This window comes from Fusarium sambucinum, chromosome II (assembly GCF_050947815.1).
Source record: "Fusarium sambucinum isolate potato_lamoka chromosome II, whole genome shotgun sequence".
NCBI lineage: Eukaryota > Fungi > Ascomycota > Sordariomycetes > Hypocreales > Nectriaceae > Fusarium > Fusarium sambucinum.
This window is the reverse complement of record NC_139293.1, coordinates 3,812,865-3,829,443: the sequence shown is the minus strand read 5'-3', so window position 1 is coordinate 3,829,443 and position 16,579 is coordinate 3,812,865. Positions and strand designations below refer to the sequence as shown.

At 48.0% G+C, this 16,579-nt stretch overlaps 7 protein-coding genes across 7 annotated transcripts; 4 read left to right on the top strand and 3 right to left on the bottom strand.

The window, feature by feature from the left end:
• Positions 1-147: 147 nt before the first annotated feature.
• On the top strand, positions 148-1,249 carry FSST1_008146 (NADP-dependent oxidoreductase domain-containing protein; the record flags this gene model as incomplete). Its single annotated transcript, XM_083224998.1, has 2 exons — positions 148-321; positions 377-1,249. 2 exons carry the CDS (start codon positions 148-150, stop codon positions 1,247-1,249), a joined length of 1,047 nt encoding a protein of 348 aa, XP_083084107.1.
• A 1,765-nt stretch (positions 1,250-3,014) lies between these two features.
• FSST1_008145 (uncharacterized protein) lies at positions 3,015-5,138 on the top strand (the record flags this gene model as incomplete). Its single annotated transcript, XM_083224997.1, has 1 exon — positions 3,015-5,138. The coding sequence occupies one exon, from the start codon at positions 3,015-3,017 to the stop codon at positions 5,136-5,138; it is 2,124 nt and encodes a 707-aa protein (XP_083084106.1).
• Positions 5,139-5,740: 602 nt separating this feature from the next.
• On the top strand, positions 5,741-6,708 carry FSST1_008144 (uncharacterized protein; the record flags this gene model as incomplete). The annotated part of the gene is made up of 2 exons (XM_083223869.1): positions 5,741-6,183; positions 6,240-6,684. The coding sequence occupies 2 exons, from the start codon at positions 5,741-5,743 to the stop codon at positions 6,682-6,684; spliced, it is 888 nt and encodes a 295-aa protein (XP_083084105.1).
• Positions 6,709-6,797: 89 nt separating this feature from the next.
• FSST1_008143 (cytidine deaminase-like protein) lies at positions 6,798-7,457 on the bottom strand (the record flags this gene model as incomplete). The annotated part of the gene is made up of 1 exon (XM_083224996.1): positions 6,798-7,457. The coding sequence occupies one exon, from the start codon at positions 7,455-7,457 to the stop codon at positions 6,798-6,800; it is 660 nt and encodes a 219-aa protein (XP_083084104.1).
• Positions 7,458-8,059: 602 nt separating this feature from the next.
• Positions 8,060-8,671, top strand: FSST1_008142 (RmlC-like cupin domain-containing protein; the record flags this gene model as incomplete). Its single annotated transcript, XM_083224994.1, has 2 exons — positions 8,060-8,534; positions 8,592-8,671. 2 exons carry the CDS (start codon positions 8,060-8,062, stop codon positions 8,669-8,671), a joined length of 555 nt encoding a protein of 184 aa, XP_083084103.1.
• Positions 8,672-8,871: 200 nt separating this feature from the next.
• Positions 8,872-10,963, bottom strand: FSST1_008141 (uncharacterized protein; the record flags this gene model as incomplete). Its single annotated transcript, XM_083224993.1, has 4 exons — positions 8,872-9,554; positions 9,604-10,076; positions 10,128-10,404; positions 10,450-10,963. The coding sequence occupies 4 exons, from the start codon at positions 10,961-10,963 to the stop codon at positions 8,872-8,874; spliced, it is 1,947 nt and encodes a 648-aa protein (XP_083084102.1).
• A 4,097-nt stretch (positions 10,964-15,060) lies between these two features.
• On the bottom strand, positions 15,061-16,175 carry FSST1_008140 (uncharacterized protein; the record flags this gene model as incomplete). The annotated part of the gene is made up of 3 exons (XM_083224992.1): positions 15,061-15,138; positions 15,188-15,535; positions 15,585-16,175. 3 exons carry the CDS (start codon positions 16,173-16,175, stop codon positions 15,061-15,063), a joined length of 1,017 nt encoding a protein of 338 aa, XP_083084101.1.
• Positions 16,176-16,579: the final 404 nt, after the last annotated feature.

Sequence of the window (16,579 nt, the reverse complement as noted above, 5' to 3'; positions counted from 1 at the left end):
GCGCTGTAGGCATCCACTATCAGGGTCGTCAGCTGCTCAAAAGAGAAGAAAAAAAAGTCCCTGATATTTTTGCCTCATCTGAGTCACGTCATTCAACAACAGACGATAAATCACTTTACAGCTTTCTCTTACAGCAAACAACCGACCATGAGTTTTGTAAGGGCATTCTCATTCCTCACGGTTGTGAGTCTCGTCACCTACACTCTTCTCTCAATAGCGACGTCATTCGGACCCGCTGAAATGCCAGAGTTCGACAAGAATGAGACTGTTCGTGATATCCCTACGTTTGGACTGGGGACATGGTTAGCTGAGAAGGGAGTGGTAAGATGATCCGTTGGGTTTCCGATTAAGACACTATTATTGACGAGTTGCGCAGGTTGTTCCTGCTGTAGAGCATGCTCTCAAAGGCGGCTATCGTCACATCGATACTGCCCAGATCTGGCGCAACGAAGAAGCGATTGGCAAGGGTATCAAAGCCTCGGGCGTATCACGCGATGAGATATGGGTAACCGGCAAACTGTGGAACACAGATCATCATCCTGAGTTAGTACGCAAGGCTATCGAAACCTCCATCGCGAATCTCGGCGTTGAGTATCTGGACCTGTACCTCATCCACTACCCTGTGGCTTGGGTTCCTGAGACACGACGAGTAGATAATGAGACTTCTCTCACTGACACATGGAAGGCCATGGAAGATCTCGTTCGCGCTGGTCTGACGCGTCATATCGGCTTCTCCAACTTTGCTCCAAAGGACATCAAGAATATCCTTCAAATTGCCAGCATTCAACCCTACGCTCACGAATTTGAGACACATCCTTACCTCCAGCAACAGTCCTTTGTGGACTTTCACAAGAAAGAAGACATTAAAGTCATCGCCGCATCGCCCCTCGCAAACGCAAATCCGACGTACGGCGATAAATACCCGAGTATTCTACATGACGCTTTCTGGACGAAGCTCGCTGAGGAGAAGAACGCGACAGTCGCTCAGACGATTCTAGCTTGGGGACAACAACGCGGGACGATCGTGATATCGAAGAGCACACGCGCTGATTATATTGCTGAGAACTTTTGTTCTCAAGGAATTGAGTTCACTAAAAGTGAGCTCGACGAGGTTGCGAAACAAGACAAAAAGTTGAGGCTGTTGAATCCTATTCATTGGGGGTTGGATTTGTTCGAGGGTCTGGATGCAGGTGCTGCAGAGAAAGAGGAGCCGAAGAAGGAAGAGGAGGAACGTAATTTGGACTTGTGATTAATACTTGGCCCTTGCGGAAACGAATTGCGACATTTATAGACTAGTGCTTTGAGTAATATTTAATAGCGAAGAAACAGCCCGAACTAATCAAGTTACACACAGACTTGCCAGGTGATAAGAGCTTTTTAATTGGTTGCATCGACTCTGTCTGTCTAGTTAGGGATTTGCACCGGGCTATTTACTATCGGAACACGCCATCACTGTATGCTTGCAGTTGATCGGGGCGATGGAGAGTCGTGTCTTCATACTGAAGTCAGAAGTAACTTGGCTTCCTGATATTTGTTTTATCCGTACCGCTTTTATCATATTGCCTGTATCGTAAATAGAAAAGTCTTTTTTGAGGAATTCTTGTGTATCATGGTTGAATCTGCATATGGATACATTGTACTCTGTCTGTAGAGCAATGGGCATTACGACTCCCTGGATATTCGTATGTAGGGTAGTAGAATGAAACCCTCTGATCAGCTATCTTGCATGAGCTCGTGCACGAACAAACAGGGTATTTCTTCAAGTGACTGAATCGCCCAAGTCAACACTGACCTTGGCTCACGCAAGCTCTGCAGATCATTCAAAATTGTCGCCTGACAATCTTTAGCTCTCCAAGCCAATTCAAAGAGCAGCGAGATGACTTAGTCTTGCTTCTTGTTCCTGAGCACAAACCATCCTTTTAGCCTGACCCTGACAAGCTTGGCACTTCTGACATAACAGGCAATGACTGTTCAGTGATCTTCATCTTGCTCCACTCTCCCCTGCCCATCAGTCCAAGTCCCTGTCATACGAACCGCTTTTTGCGCCCAGGCGGTGAAATTTCCTAACTCCAGGGCCTTTGGCAGCCAATGGTTCATTCTCGGTTGAGATGTTATTTGATCTTATCTATAGACTGAGATACCGTTCAGGTCAAAGCATTCTGTGGTCTTATTGTGCTCAAGTCAAGTGAGACACCGAGACTAGACATTAGCCTCACGCTTTGACAAGCTCATTCGGCAGTCTATTTGCCGGGGCTTGACAAACATCCCAATCCCCATTTGAACTGACAGTTCAAAGTCAACTTGACAAAGCGGACAGTTGAGACAGATAGATACGGATAGACATGACAGCCATTCGCTGCTTATGAGGAAGGCGATCGTATTCCATTAATAAGAAATCCGAAACTTGAAGACCCAAGTACTGCGCGCAATGCATCCACTGTAAATGCAACCCTCCCCTTTCAAAATACGTCACTTTCCACCAAGTGTTTAGACTTGTCAGAAAACGAAACGAAACAAAACCATATCCCACAACCCGCACGTGGTATCCGTATCTTTCTAAGCTCGTCCTCTAATTTAATTCCTGTAAATCCCCGATACTTAGGGTACTTTGCTGATCAGCGCAGCAAAAGCGCCACCTGACCCCCGCTAGCTTCGTCCAACTGCCAGGGGTCTGAAATAGTGATCGTCGTGTATGATTGGATTTTTTGGCCGTTTCCTCTTTCCAGTGTACGGCTCGTCGACGTGACATTCGCATGCGAGATTGAACGGTATCCGCTGATGAGCATGGCATCCCCTATGTATGTACTCTACACTATGTAGAGTGCAATACTATAGCATTATGGCGTTGTGAATAGAGTCCATAAAACACAGCTGATCTGCTGCTTTGGATTGAACTTTTCTCTCTGTTCTCCAGTCTTCAGCACTCTTTTCCAGTCACTCTCTTAGCAACTCAAAATTTAGGAAGCAATCTTTGCTCCAGTCACTCATTATTATTTTTGTTTTGATTCTTCAATATGCATTTCTCTAACTTGCTACCCACTTTGGGAGGTCTCGTGGCCGTTGCCCAGGCCTCTCCTCACCTTTTGCCCGGTGTCGGTCTTGGTCTTGATGTCGATGTTTCTCTCGGCGGCAAGGGAGCTGGAATCGAGGCTGGAGTCGACTTGGGATCTACCAAGGAGACTGTCGCTGACCTTCCCAAGAAGGTCACTGCTGACCCTCTGAAGTCTGTCCAGCAGTCCAAGGCCAACGGCGTTTCTACCTGCCCTCTCGCCCACAGCTGGGAGGACCACACTCTGTTCAAGGGTGTCGCTGCCCCTGCCTCCGCTTCTGGCCCTGCTATCAAGCTTGGTCTTAACCTCCCCAAGGCTCAGATCGAGGGTGATGCTACCCTTGAGCTTGTCAAGGGTTTCCTTCAGGAGCCTCGCGTCCGCATTGGTCTCGGTGGAGTCAAGGCTTACGTCGAGGTTGACATTTCTGCCTCGGCTGCTGTCCACGAGTCCATTGAGCTGTTTGCTTCCTCTGCTCTCGAGATTGAAGTCCCTGGCCTCCTTGAGGCCTCGGCCGGTGCTGCTCTTGCCCTCGACCTTGTTGTCGGTGTTGATGCTGCCATTGATCTTTCTGCTGGTGTCTACCTTGCTTTCGGCGAGGAGGCTTTCGTCGAGGTTTCTCTTCTTACTAAGGACATTGTTGATGTTTCTCTTGAGGGACTTGTTACCAAGGCCCTTCCTCTCGGTATCGCCGCCGATATCGATCTTTCTGCTGCTGTCAACCTCCAGCTTGGGCTCCGTCTCCGAACCGAAATCGACCTGGAAGCCGAACTCGACATCCCCGTTCTCGATATCGATGCTGGTGCCAAGGTTGCTGTCTGGGTCAGCCTTTTCGAGTACACCGCTGCTCTCGTCGCCACTGACAACTGCGCTGTTTCCGTCGACGAGGTCATTGCTCTTACTCTTGGTCTTGCTGTCGAACTTGACGTCGAGATTGGTGACATCCTCGAACTCAACCTTGCTCCTACCCTGACCGTCGAGCTTGCTACTGCTGCGAAGGCCAAGGTCTGCATGCCCAACCGTGGCTCTACTGGTTCTTTCCTCGAGCAGCAGGGCCAGGATGGTGACAAGAGTGAGATCCGAACCATCTCTCTTGCTACCGTCCCTGCTGGACCTGAGGCTACTTCTCAGGGCTATGCTGCCCCTGACGCCTCTGGCGACCACGCTGTCCCCCATGCCACCGGCGACTCTCCTCTCTACGGATCTGCCGCTAAGCCTGTCACCACTGCTCCCGCTGTCGTCGCCACCCCTGCCCACGGTAACGGCACCGTTGGTGATGTTACCCGCACTCTCACCTCTACTCACGTCTACACTGTTACCAGCTGTGCTGCCTCTGTCATCAACTGCCCTGCTCGCTACACCCAGAAGGTTGTTACATCTACCATCATCGAGAGCACCTACGTCTGCCCTGCCACTGAGACTGGTGCTGTCCCTGCCATGACCACCTCTACTCACGCTGTTCCCGTGCCTGTCACCACCATCACCGACACTCTCACCACTGTCGTCCCCTGCAAGACTCGCACAACCAAGACCTTCCAGCCTCCCACCACTCCTCCCCCAGCTCCCACTGTCACCATCGTCGAGAGCACCACCTACTGCCCCGAGACTGGCAAGTCCACCAAGACTGGCAGCTCTGAGGTTCCCGTTGTTACCACTGGTGTTCCTAGCAAGGAGGTTCCTAACCCCCCTGCTCCCACCACTGAGGCCTACGAGAAGCCCACACACTCTGTTCCTACTCCTGAGAAGCCCACTGGCAACAAGCCTGTTCTCCCTCCCGTCGCCACTGTCCCTTACCCTCCTCACGGTAACGGAACTGTTCCTACTCCTGTTCCTGTTGTCCCCAGCTCCTATGTCCCTCCCGTTGTCAGCACCCCTGTTGCTCAGCCCCCTCACTCGGTTGTTCCTCCTCCAGTTTACCCTCCTCCTGCTGTTGAGGTTCCCCCCACTGTTTCTACCCCAGCTGTTGTTCCTCCTCCTGCTGGAACTCCTCCCCCTACCATCCCCACCCCTGCTGTCCCTGTCAGCGGCGGTAGCGTGGTCCGAACTGGCCTTATGTTGGCTGTTCCCGCAGTCATTGCTGTTTTTATGTAGATTCTGGACTGAACGATCGATTGACTTACTTGATACATATCGACCATGGGCAATATTGGTTAGGAATTCTCAATAGTTAGTTCATGGTGTTTATTAATTTATAATATCCTTACATGATTTCCATTTTCTTGTCCTCGCCCTTGAGTGGTAAAGACCTCGTTGTGTCTCTAATCATTACTCAATAAATCGCATGTCTTTCCTTTCCAAACATGTGGCTGATGACGAAATGAATAATATAAACATAACAAACAGTCTGTTTTTTATTTATAACTATTCATTTCAACCCAATTGAGTAATCTCCGAACTGAAAACCTGTTGACGCCTCATAGCTACCATTATTGTTACAACGTAATTGGCCATCAGCTGTGACATGTCGTAGAGCCAAGACACAGCATGCCCTATCGGGTAATTTGGAGCGCCCAAGGAGAACAGCGATGCAATTGATAGCCTATATTCACATGTAGTAGTCAAGTGACTGAATTGATCAATGCATGCTGTTGCAGTCATTATTTAACCGCATTTAATGGGTGTGTCGCCTATCTTCTTATTCCTATCTCATTCTTCGAGTCTTAACACAGCTACCCCTTCACCAAATAGCCAAGATGCCAACTTCTACAGAATTCTTTGGCTACCACTTCACTAACCTGGGTCCTCTAACAACAACCTACGAGCCCCCTGCATCATGCACAACCGTAACAACGGACCATATCTACTACGCCAATGCAAGTGACCTCACTAGCCAATATGGCCCAGTTTCGTGCGGTCCTGACAAGATGGGTGACTGCTATCCATCTGGCTCAGATCACGACAAGATAAATAGCCAGAACTTAAAGACTGGAGGGCACCCTACAGTAGACTATTTTTCTCCTGGTGTGATTTGTCCCAAAGGTTGGACAACTGCTGGAACTTTTGCACCAGACAACGAGGCGATAAAGGGCGGTGTTTTCACGAAGGATCTTGGGGCTCTGGACGACCGGCTTGGAGCTGAAGATGTATGGGGTGGGATCTTGGAACCCGGGGAGACAGTTGCACTTTGCTGCCCAAGGTATGTTGTCGTCGCCAGACTTTCCAAGCTGTACTGTAATTCTCACACGCCTTTAGTGGCTGGACTGGAGACGTCTGGGGATGGGGCTGTATATCCTCCATCCAACCCTTTGAATCAGGCACGTATTCGGAGTACTGCCAACAAGCCATGCCGATATCCGCAATTGGCTCGGCTTACACTGTTGGAACAAGCGTATTCTCTGATCCTATCTTCTCCGCCCGTACGTATGATGTTGACAAAACAACCAAGCCGTTCACGACTGGTACTGGTGCCCGGCCCACGGATCTCGGCGAGGTTGCTATCATCAGAAAATTCCCAGGCGTTGCGATGGTTCATAAGGAAGAGGATGTGAAAGAAGCTAGAGAGACTGGAAGTGGAGATAAGGATGATTCGGAGGATGCTGAAGACAATGCAACTTCAACGTTGAATGGCGCTCGATTTACACCCGTTGTTGCAGTTTTTGTTAGTATGCTTGTTGGTGTAGGAATGCTACTGAATTGATAGCGACAAGGGTTGGGAATTTAGAACCTTTGGGGGTCAGATAGACGCAGTAACAAGATGCAACATTGAACTTGGTATGAATGAATCCATACCCTGATGTTTAGATTGTTCTTCTATCTCCATGTGCTTGAAGTTTCTATCCCATTGTTCTTATTCCTCTGATACTCTTCACCCAAAGCATTGTAGAGAGCCTTGGCTCTGTTTACTTCGACCTTGTAACGTTGTTTCTCGTCCTCATCCTGGATCTCGTCGACGAGAGTTTGAATGCTCTTGGCAGCAAAGAACTTGTTTTTCTTGTTATACAAAGCTCTATTCTGCAACGCCGTGTCGCTCTCTCCTTCCGCTCTCACACGGAAGACCTCTTCCAGGATATCAATGTCATACGGGATGGAGAACTGGTCGCGGCTGTCCTCGTAGGTGAAAAAATAGTACAATTCTTTAAAACCAGACCATGCAATGCCGCTGAGACAGAGACTGCACGGCTCATGAGTTGCGAAAAAGACGCAGTCTTGACGTGGATCCGGTCGACTTTTTGGATCGGGAAAAGTCTTTGTGTAAAATGTTTGAATGCAATTTATCTCTCCGTGAAGAAGAGGAGATGCTCTTTCATCATTGGTAGAAACTGTGAGCGGTTTGAGGGTTTGGGAGGAAAGAATGGCAGCGCCAAAGACTTTACTTCCTGAGGCCACGCCTTGTTCTGTCAATGGGACAATGTCATGCTCAAGTGTTTGAATAAGAGCGGAGAGAAGTTCTTGAGGCGGTTTGGAAGTCATTTTGAGCTTGGATGAGTCTTGTTGAGCATAAAATGATACTTCAATGATAGTTTATGTATAATTTCTTATCTGATGGCAATCCTGCGTCGGCCCACCCCGCAAGTGACATTTTATAGCGGCGAGCGGCGTGCACCGAGGACACAAGTAGAATGGCGTTTACAGGACGAACTAAACATGAAGATTAAATATCTAGATTAACAAATGACTCATCGGGTTGATAGTTGTTAGGTCCCAAAGAGTAACGATTGATGGAAACTTTTATAGTGAGAAGCTGCCAGAAAACAAATAACGCAGCTGGGGTTTAACATCCATATAAACGCGACGGCCAATAACAGTCCAATGTGAATCGCAAACTCGGACCCGAAGCAATAAGATGACCTGAATCAAAGCCTACACGTCAGAGTGGAGAAGATTGTCAGCACTTGACTCTTTGCAAGAGAGTCTGACAGCAGCCTCATCCACGGCGTCATGCCGACACACTGCCGACTACAATAGCAATAAAAACCACATTGGGGGCTCTTGAAAAAGAGATTCAACTCAGAGACTACATCTTCACTTCGTAAAACATCAAGTTACAGAAACGAGAGCTCGTTCGTCCCACAATGCGGTACACTCTGGTTCTATTCTGGTTACCTCTTAGCCTTGCCTTGCATCTCCCCCAGGCCTTCGACAAGCAAATCCGTAGTAGCAAAACACCAGGCAATGAATTTTCTGCAGATGCAATCATCAGTCTTCTAGACATGCAATCATCTGATGAAGGGGGTTATTTCTACGAAACTTTTAGGGACCCCAACGTCATACCAGGCACGAACCGATCTATCAGCACGGCCATTTATTACCTTCTGCAAGGCTGTGCAGGCCAATCACTCTGGCATCAACTCGATGCCGCCGAAGTCTGGCACTATTACGCTGGTGCACCTCTAGTTTTGTCCGTCTCCTACAACAACGGATCTTGTGGCAGAGACTACATTATGGGAGCGGATCTTTTTGAAGGACAGAGGCCCCAGGCAATTGTTGCGAGGGATGAGTGGCAGAGCGCGAGAAGCTTGGGTGAATGGACGCTTGTAGGTACCACAGGTAAGTCTTCACCACCAAGTGATATATAAAAGCATCAGACGAGCTCAACTGCAACAGTTGCACCAGGGTTTGATCCTAGCACAGAGATTATTAAACCGAAAGGCTGGAAGCCAAAGGCATGCAAGCCGACCCGTTGAAAGGATTGTCATGTAAGAGAAGATGGCACATAGCTCAAGATTCTTTCGTGGCATGTGTATATGGAAGAGAACAACGCTGAAGAGGCTTTGACAAGACAAACAAAGTCTATTATTTCCCATAGTTACAAGATTATTAGGATACAGAGGGTATAACGCTATCTAGCACAATCCAAACAAGAAACAAAAATGGAGGAGATGACTTAACTATCCTTAACAGCTTCAATCAGGCGCCATTCCCACGTCGTCTGTAGTTGTGTACACTCGTGTAGAATATCCGGGTCATCCCACCACCAGCTATCAGCAATGATGTATTCTCTCCAAATCTCCATCCAGAGCATTCTACCCACGGTGTTTCGAAGCTCCTGCCTCAGCCCATCTTCTGACTCATGCCCATCTCGTATATACTGTAACTGGCTATCGTCAAGCGGAATGGCGTAGAATTGACGTGTTTCAACCAAATTGGGATCGACGAGTAGCGATGCACTCTTTAACCACAGAGGCAAAACTTTGCTAGGGTTGGTACACCGGAAACTTGCTTCGAGGTTGAAGAGTAGATGGTCTTCGATCCATGATCGGAGTAATGGGCCAAGAGTGCTAGTCAGAGGGAGCGGGTCGATGATGGTGAGATACAGTGAACCCCCTGGCTCGAGACACCTGTGTATGTTTCTCAACAGAGCAGGAATCTCTTGTGATGCCATGACCAAAGGCAGCCGTAAAGAATGGACGGATTCGATGGTAGATGGTGCGACAGGGAAGGCCGAGGGTGATCGTACTGGTGAAAGGACTGGATGGATGTTTGGAAATGTTATGGGAGACAGAGGTGCTGCTGATAGATGATACACCTGTTTACTGTGGTTGACGGCGGCCAGATACGAGGTAACAGCTGGAAAAGTCAGTTGAGTTACGTGAAAAGAGACTCAAGTCATTCTTACCTGACGTTTCATAAAGAGCGAGTACCTTCTTTGGTGGATCAGAAGGTTCACACTCCGTATTCTCATCACTGATGTCAGGGTAGTTGGGGCCGTCCATATTGTATAGTGCGGACAACATCCACTGCATCTTCTCAATCTCCAAGTCTTGACTGGCGCTTGGAGATCCGTTCACGTCATGCGACTCGGTCAATCGTAACAACCTGACCTTATTGTCTTCTCTGGCTAAGCGCTTAACACCTAGCTGCATCTCGTTCAGTTCTTTTGGAATATCAGGTTCCGGCGACTCTACACTGTCGGGAAATTGGAATGAAGGCTCTATAGGCGTGCAGTCCCACTCATTGGGGGGTTTCCAGCCGTCCATTGCTTCAGCTCTCAGCGAGTTGTTGTAGGACGCCATGCGTCGTGGTGTTTTGTGTATGGGGGTGTACGAGCGGCTACTGTGTGGACGGGGAGGTTGAGGCGGCGGTTGTGATCTGTCTCATATTAGCATGAAGTTGCAATATATGACTGGCAATAGTACGAACTTGTTACTTGATGATCGGCCGCGTGACTTGGACTTGACACTCGAAGTCGCCACAATCGTCACTCCGCAGTTGATGAGATATGGAATGTCACACGACGTACGTGGTATTGAACACGCTTCTGTGCTTCGGGCGACGAATGAGTCATCACTGAGGGTTTGAATAAGAGGCCATGGACGTAACAGGACGTTCTCTAGTGTATCTGTATCCCATGGCGTAGAGGATGTCGTCAGTGTTGGTGAAGGAGGGTCGTCGTGCGGGTCGTTGCGGTCGTATGAATCTATAGATGTTAGTAAACTTATGACCTCTGGCAGAGCGAATTTACCTGGCGAAGGTCGGGTGGTGTCTATTAATTGACCATTTCTTCTATTGTTGAGATCAACGAGATGCGAAACATGCACCGTTGTTTGCTCGCTGACTGCGGAAAATACAGAAAGTCTATCCGAGTCAAGCTCATAATTACTCGCTGTCGCTGCACAAGCCTTTGATGAAGAAGTGGAAGTTGACGCAGTCGGTGAGGTCGTTTCGAGATTCCTCCTCTTGTAAAGGTTGCTGAATATCGGTACCTCGTTCGACGATGAAGATGATCCCCGGCCAAACAAAGATCGCCCTGTCTGCGACGTGCTCTTGGGAGTAGACTCCTTGTTCTCGCGATGTTCCTTTCTCGACTCTTTGGGAGCCGCCCAGCTGACTTCCCACATATTGAGTCGGTATCGATCCAGATCTGAGATCCGTAGGGCAAGGTTCGATGCCGGTTTCCGTAATATCGAGCGGATGCGCCCTCCTCTAGTGGACGGAGGGGAAGACTGCTCTGTGTCGGGCTGTGTTAGCAATGTCATTGTGAATTATTGTACACTGCTGTCGAAGAACATGCAAACGACATGGGATTATGATGTAGTCGAAGCCAAAGTGGGAAAAAGACAAACAGGGCAGGAAAGAATGAGAGGGGTCTTGCTTGCATACATGGTCTCTGGAATTTGGGGTAATAAAGTATGATAATGACCCTTTTCCAAGACGGGCATAGGCTGAAGTCGGGAGAAGTCAAGTCCGGGACCTGGCGGTAGACTCGGCCTTAGCTGGCGAATGCAGGGCTGAACTTTGTTGTCTTTTGTGTATTCTGGACCGTATCATTTCCCTCTCTATTTGAAGTGACAGGAACGGGAAGCTCGTAGCTTAAGAGATAGTCCCATGACCCGAGAATCTGGTTGTGTTGGGAAAGGCAATCCTTCGAGACCACCATCTCATCTATTCAGCCTGTCCGATCTTGGCCCAGATTTCCTCTTGTTCCTTGCAGCCCAGAAAACCAAAAGCAGTCTAGAAGGGTCGATCGTCTACCTTAATCCAGGTCTCGATGCGGCTAGTTGAGTGGCTTGCGACTATAGAGCGCCTCATCTGGCCCAGCTGCGTCTTGAGGCATTGTTATGTGCACGGTTGTTTTTTCATTGTTTGTTTTAGTAATCTGCATACCTCTGTTTCGAAATGCTCGCATGTACCTTGCTCATCTCGCAACATTGACTCAAAAAGAAAAACGACTGCATCATGACTTTACTACAAAGCACAGCTCGGGCCATGTTTAAGTTCGTGCAGCAACAGAGCCTCACTACTCTTGGCGATTTTGACCGAGATGGCAGACTGAGACAGTGGGGAAAACAATTCGAGAAGCACCCAACTACCTCCCATTTTTAATGCGGTATCGTGACCCCAAAGCAACACTAACTATTCCGCGGCCAGTTAAGGCCTTGGCTTATGATCTAAACCATTTGCGGGGCCCCATGACATCCTTTGTCGAAACTAAATGCCAACACCTTACCACGACAAGCTAGGCAATTTGCAGCCTCCAGATCCAACTGAACTTTGTCCCGCGTGCTACGGAAAGCTTCCCAATCACCATCTAGTCTCGGTAAATCCACTGTATCCTTGAGATGGGCGAGACCCTCGATGCATTTTATACGTGAGCCGAGACGAGAATTAATGGAAGCATGTTGGTTGGTGGTCAAGTGGCTTGAAACTATGAGGACAAACTGGCAGGGGGTTAAGCATCTGTTGTGTCATTTCATTTACCGTCTTGCAGCCAACGGTCTCATAGTAAGAGAACCAGCTACCATATTGCATATTCATTCATACGCGCTCATTACTGATGAAAGTTCAAGCACACAGTAAAGGTCTCGTTTCACGTGGAATATCGTCGGACAAAAGATGAATGGCAGTCAACTTTGACTAGCCAAAGTTAATGAACAAAACACATGCTTGTGTTTGTGCCTGAGCAGAAACATTCTCACTTCTCTCCGGAGACTCTTGATTGGGCACCGTCTAAGGCACCTCAGCTAGCCCAGTCCTCATCCTCTGATAGTATGCAGCACTAGACTAGACTCCCTCGCACCGGGGAACGGGTATTCGACCTGGTTCCCGGTCCAAATCGGCTAACCCGCTTATGCTTCCGACTTTAGTGCGGCACAATCTTCCATGACCTCCGTGTGATCCTTGCGTACCTATTGATTGTCAATATTGTCGGATTACAGCACTGTGGCTTACGTCCGAAATGTGTACAGCAGTTTGCTCGTATGATCCGGCTTGTAATGTTGGCTCTCTTAATAGTCCTAATATCAGGCTCAGTTCTTTATATCATAGACTCTCATTCATTCTCAGATGTTCCCTCTTCCAATATTGAGACAACGTTTCATAAGTTTTACTTCCTCAACCGAGGCGCCTTTGCATCTGGAACTAGAAGCATGATGGAAGTACGCAGAGCAAAGTAAAGTTCTACCGTAAGGTTTAATCGACTTGTCGCGTCCTCCTTTATTGGTGGTTTCTTCAGACTAGAAGTCAGTAGTCATGTAAGACATTCCAGTGCTCGATATTGATCTTTCAGCTAATACGATCCACGTGCGTTAGCCCGAAGAGATCACAGGGGCAACGTTTCTAAGAGAGCTTCGTGCTGGTGCGACGACCTTCGCGGCCATGACATATATCATTGCTGTTAATGTAAGATGATGGTCAAAGTCCAGTACTTCCGCGGGTTCGCGATTGACACATTCTCAGGCTTCTATTCTTTTGCAGATGGGCGGTCCTTGAATTTGTGATGTGGCGAATCGAAATAACTGTGATAAAATTCCCACTTATACAATATGCAAATAAGGTATACGTGTCAAAGCCATACCTCAAACAAAACGACTAACTTGTTGGAAGAGGTTAGAAGGGATCCCGTCATGGCCACATCTGTTGTGGCTACAATTTCAAGCTTCATGTTTGGTCTTGCCACCAATATACCCATAACCCTTGCGTAAGGAACAACTCAACACTTACAACCTTACTATCAGATCACACCTAACCCTTGAATAGGCCGGGTATGGGTCTCGACGCCTTTTTCGCTTTCCAAGTGGTGGATACAACGGCTCAGGTAAATTTCCTTGCGGGGTTGCTCTAACAGCAGTCTTTCTTGAAGGGCTCATTTTTGTTTCCTTCGCACTCACGGGCGTCAGATAATGGCTCGTCAAACTGATCCCGTCGACAATCGAGATAGCTACAGGTGCTGGCATTGGTCTATTTCTTGCTGAGATTGGCTTGCCGTATGGCTAGGGGATTAGAGCCGTTACGGGAGGTTAGAACGCGATGCCTTTGGCTATTGCCGGGTATCCCATTGAGATGATTAATTCCGATACGCAGATGTGTGGCTCGGAGATCATGTCAAGCCCAAAGGCAAGTAAACAGCCAGACTATGAGATCACAAACGAGGCTAACAAACGAAAATAGCTGAGGACAGTCATTTTTGCTGGTGGCATATTTGTTGCCTATCTCCTGGCTTTTCGCGTCAAGTACAACTTTCTTATTGGCATCCTCCTGGTTTCAGTTATTTCCTAGCCGCAAGTCACACTTCTCTCACCTCTTCAAAGCATATTACTAGAAATTGGTAGACGTGAAACCAAGATAACCTACTTTCCTTACACCCCAGAAGGAGACTCTCGTTTTGATCTCTTCTGTCAGGTTACGTCTTTTCACAGGATGAAGCACACATTCAATACCCTGGATTGGGACGTACCAGAAAACGGTACCCAATTTGCCATTGCTCTATTTGCCGTCTTATATGTGGACATAATTGACGCCACTGCAACGCTGTACTCTATGGTTCGTTTTTGCGGAGTGGTGGATTGACATTGATGGAGGCTTTCCTCGCTCGACACGGCGTGTTGCTGCGATACATTGAGCATCTCCATCAGTGCTCTTCTCGACTGTTCGCCTGTTACAACGTTCATCGAGAGTGGCGCTGGGATCGCTGCTAGTGGCTGGACGGGGATCACAGCCTTGACAACGGGGGTCTTATTTCTTGTCGCTGTCATGTTTGGGCCTATCTTTGCTTCTATACCGCCTTGGGCGACTGTACCAACACTATCTTGTGAGTATCCTAGGAACGCATGTTGGTGATAGGTCTAGACGTTCTAACATTGCAGGTTGGCTGTTTGATACTGTCAAATTACTTAGCGGCATGTTTCTCTACACTACAATTAACATCCTAGTTGCACTGACAGTCCGCATCTCGGGTGGAAGATTGGAACCTGAGAACTACGACTTCAGAGAGTACTGGATATGGAGAGCTCCCCGAAATAAGCCACGTATGTTCGGATGTTTCGGGACTCTGGCAAACTTGTTGATGAATCCTGTCCTCGGGCGTTCCAAAACGAATCAGACTGTGAGATGGTGAGGGTCAGTTCTTCGGGTGAGAAGAAGAGCGGACTAGGAGCCACGGTTTCTGTGCCACTCAAAACTTTTTCGAGGGCTTCTCCGATAATTTTTCGTACTTTGTAGAATGTAGATAAGAAGACGGGTCCGCTATCGTCTCCAAGTTGGACTGTCGATAGGCATTGGCCACATTTGTAATTCCTGCTATGCCAGAAGCTCAATGTAGATAAAATCTAAGTAGTAATCTAACTCCTCTGTAATCTTATTTCTGAAGAATCGTAGACCAGTCGTACTTCTTCGCCCATTCCTCCCATGTAGTCATGGGGCATTCAATGCCAGTCTAGTATAAAGTAAGTATATATTAATTCTTGAATGATGCCATTGCATACCTCTTCGATATCCTTAGCAGTCAGCAGCTCCATGCCGCCATCATATCCCGGGTCGGAAGTGTACGAGAACATGAGTCCCGTCTCAATGCCTGCGTCCTTGTCAGGTGTAGCCTCAGTCATCTCATCAGGCGTGATCTGTCGATATTTGACTGGAACATTATTGATACGCCCCCATGTTTCGATCCATTCGGGCCATGTGCAGAAAGTACCTGCAGCCATATAGGCCTTGCCTGGGGGCATTTGATAGACAGCATAAGTGAAGTTGCCCATATCGCCTACCGGGTTGAAGTGGGGGACTATGGCGTCGGGGGTGGTTGTGAAGGACATCTCAAAAGACCCATCAGACAACTGCTATCCTGTCAGAAGAGGCGAATCTGGTCATTGCTTAAGAACGTACCTTGTTCATATAAGAGTCGGGAAGAATGTTAAAGCTGGTGAAGAAGTAGCCTGTGTGAATGCATGACATCTTGGCAGCAAGCTCAGGATATTTCTCGTCGACATATGCGGGAAACACATCAGCCTTTGCATCAAAGTGATACAAATCCTTGAATTTCCCCCCACTGCACTTTTCAGCTTGACTGAGCGTTGAGACTAAGAAGCCGTTCTTGTCAAGACCCTCAGCCACAGTTGCAGCAGCATCGACGATATTCTTTCCTTGCTGGACTTCGACATTATAGGCCAATTTGCGACACGAGATGCCTTCCTTGGCAGCCTGCAGTCGGCAATCGGGTCTGAAGAAGGGCTCCCAGTAGTTCGTCACACTGAAGATGATGTTGGCGCCCTTGAATGCTTCTTTGAGTGTCTCAATGTCATCCAAATCGACTGAGACAACTTCAGCACCAGCCGCATTCAAATTTTTGGCCGAATCGGAGGATGGGTTTCGGGTCAAACCACGGACTTTAAAACCTGCGCGGAGGAATCGACGGGCGACTGAACCGCCTTGGTTACCAGTCGCGCCAATGACGCAAATGAGCTTTTCGTTAACCATTTTTCCTCGTCTCTGTTATAGAATAAGTATATATCAATTTTTGAATGAAAAGAGGGGAAAATCTAAGGACAGGGATAAATTATCTCGCGTAGACAGTTTTTAGCCAGGGCCCTTTTGAGATAAGTCTAGTCTAGACTAGACCACTAAGTTACTGTATGTACGTATCTTTAGCCCTCGGAAAGACTGGAACGAAGTGGCTACAATGTGGCACGACACTTAACCTCTTTTAGCATCACCTCGCAATGCTACGAATCAAGAATGGGCGTGACTGTTCCGGTCCCAATTCTTTACTCTTCGTCTGCTTGCATACCACGTGTTGTGACTTGACTTTTTGTGTCATCTTATTCCTTTTCTTTTTCTTTTCCCTGTCCCGCCCTTTCCTTTGACTGACGTTAGCACTGCCG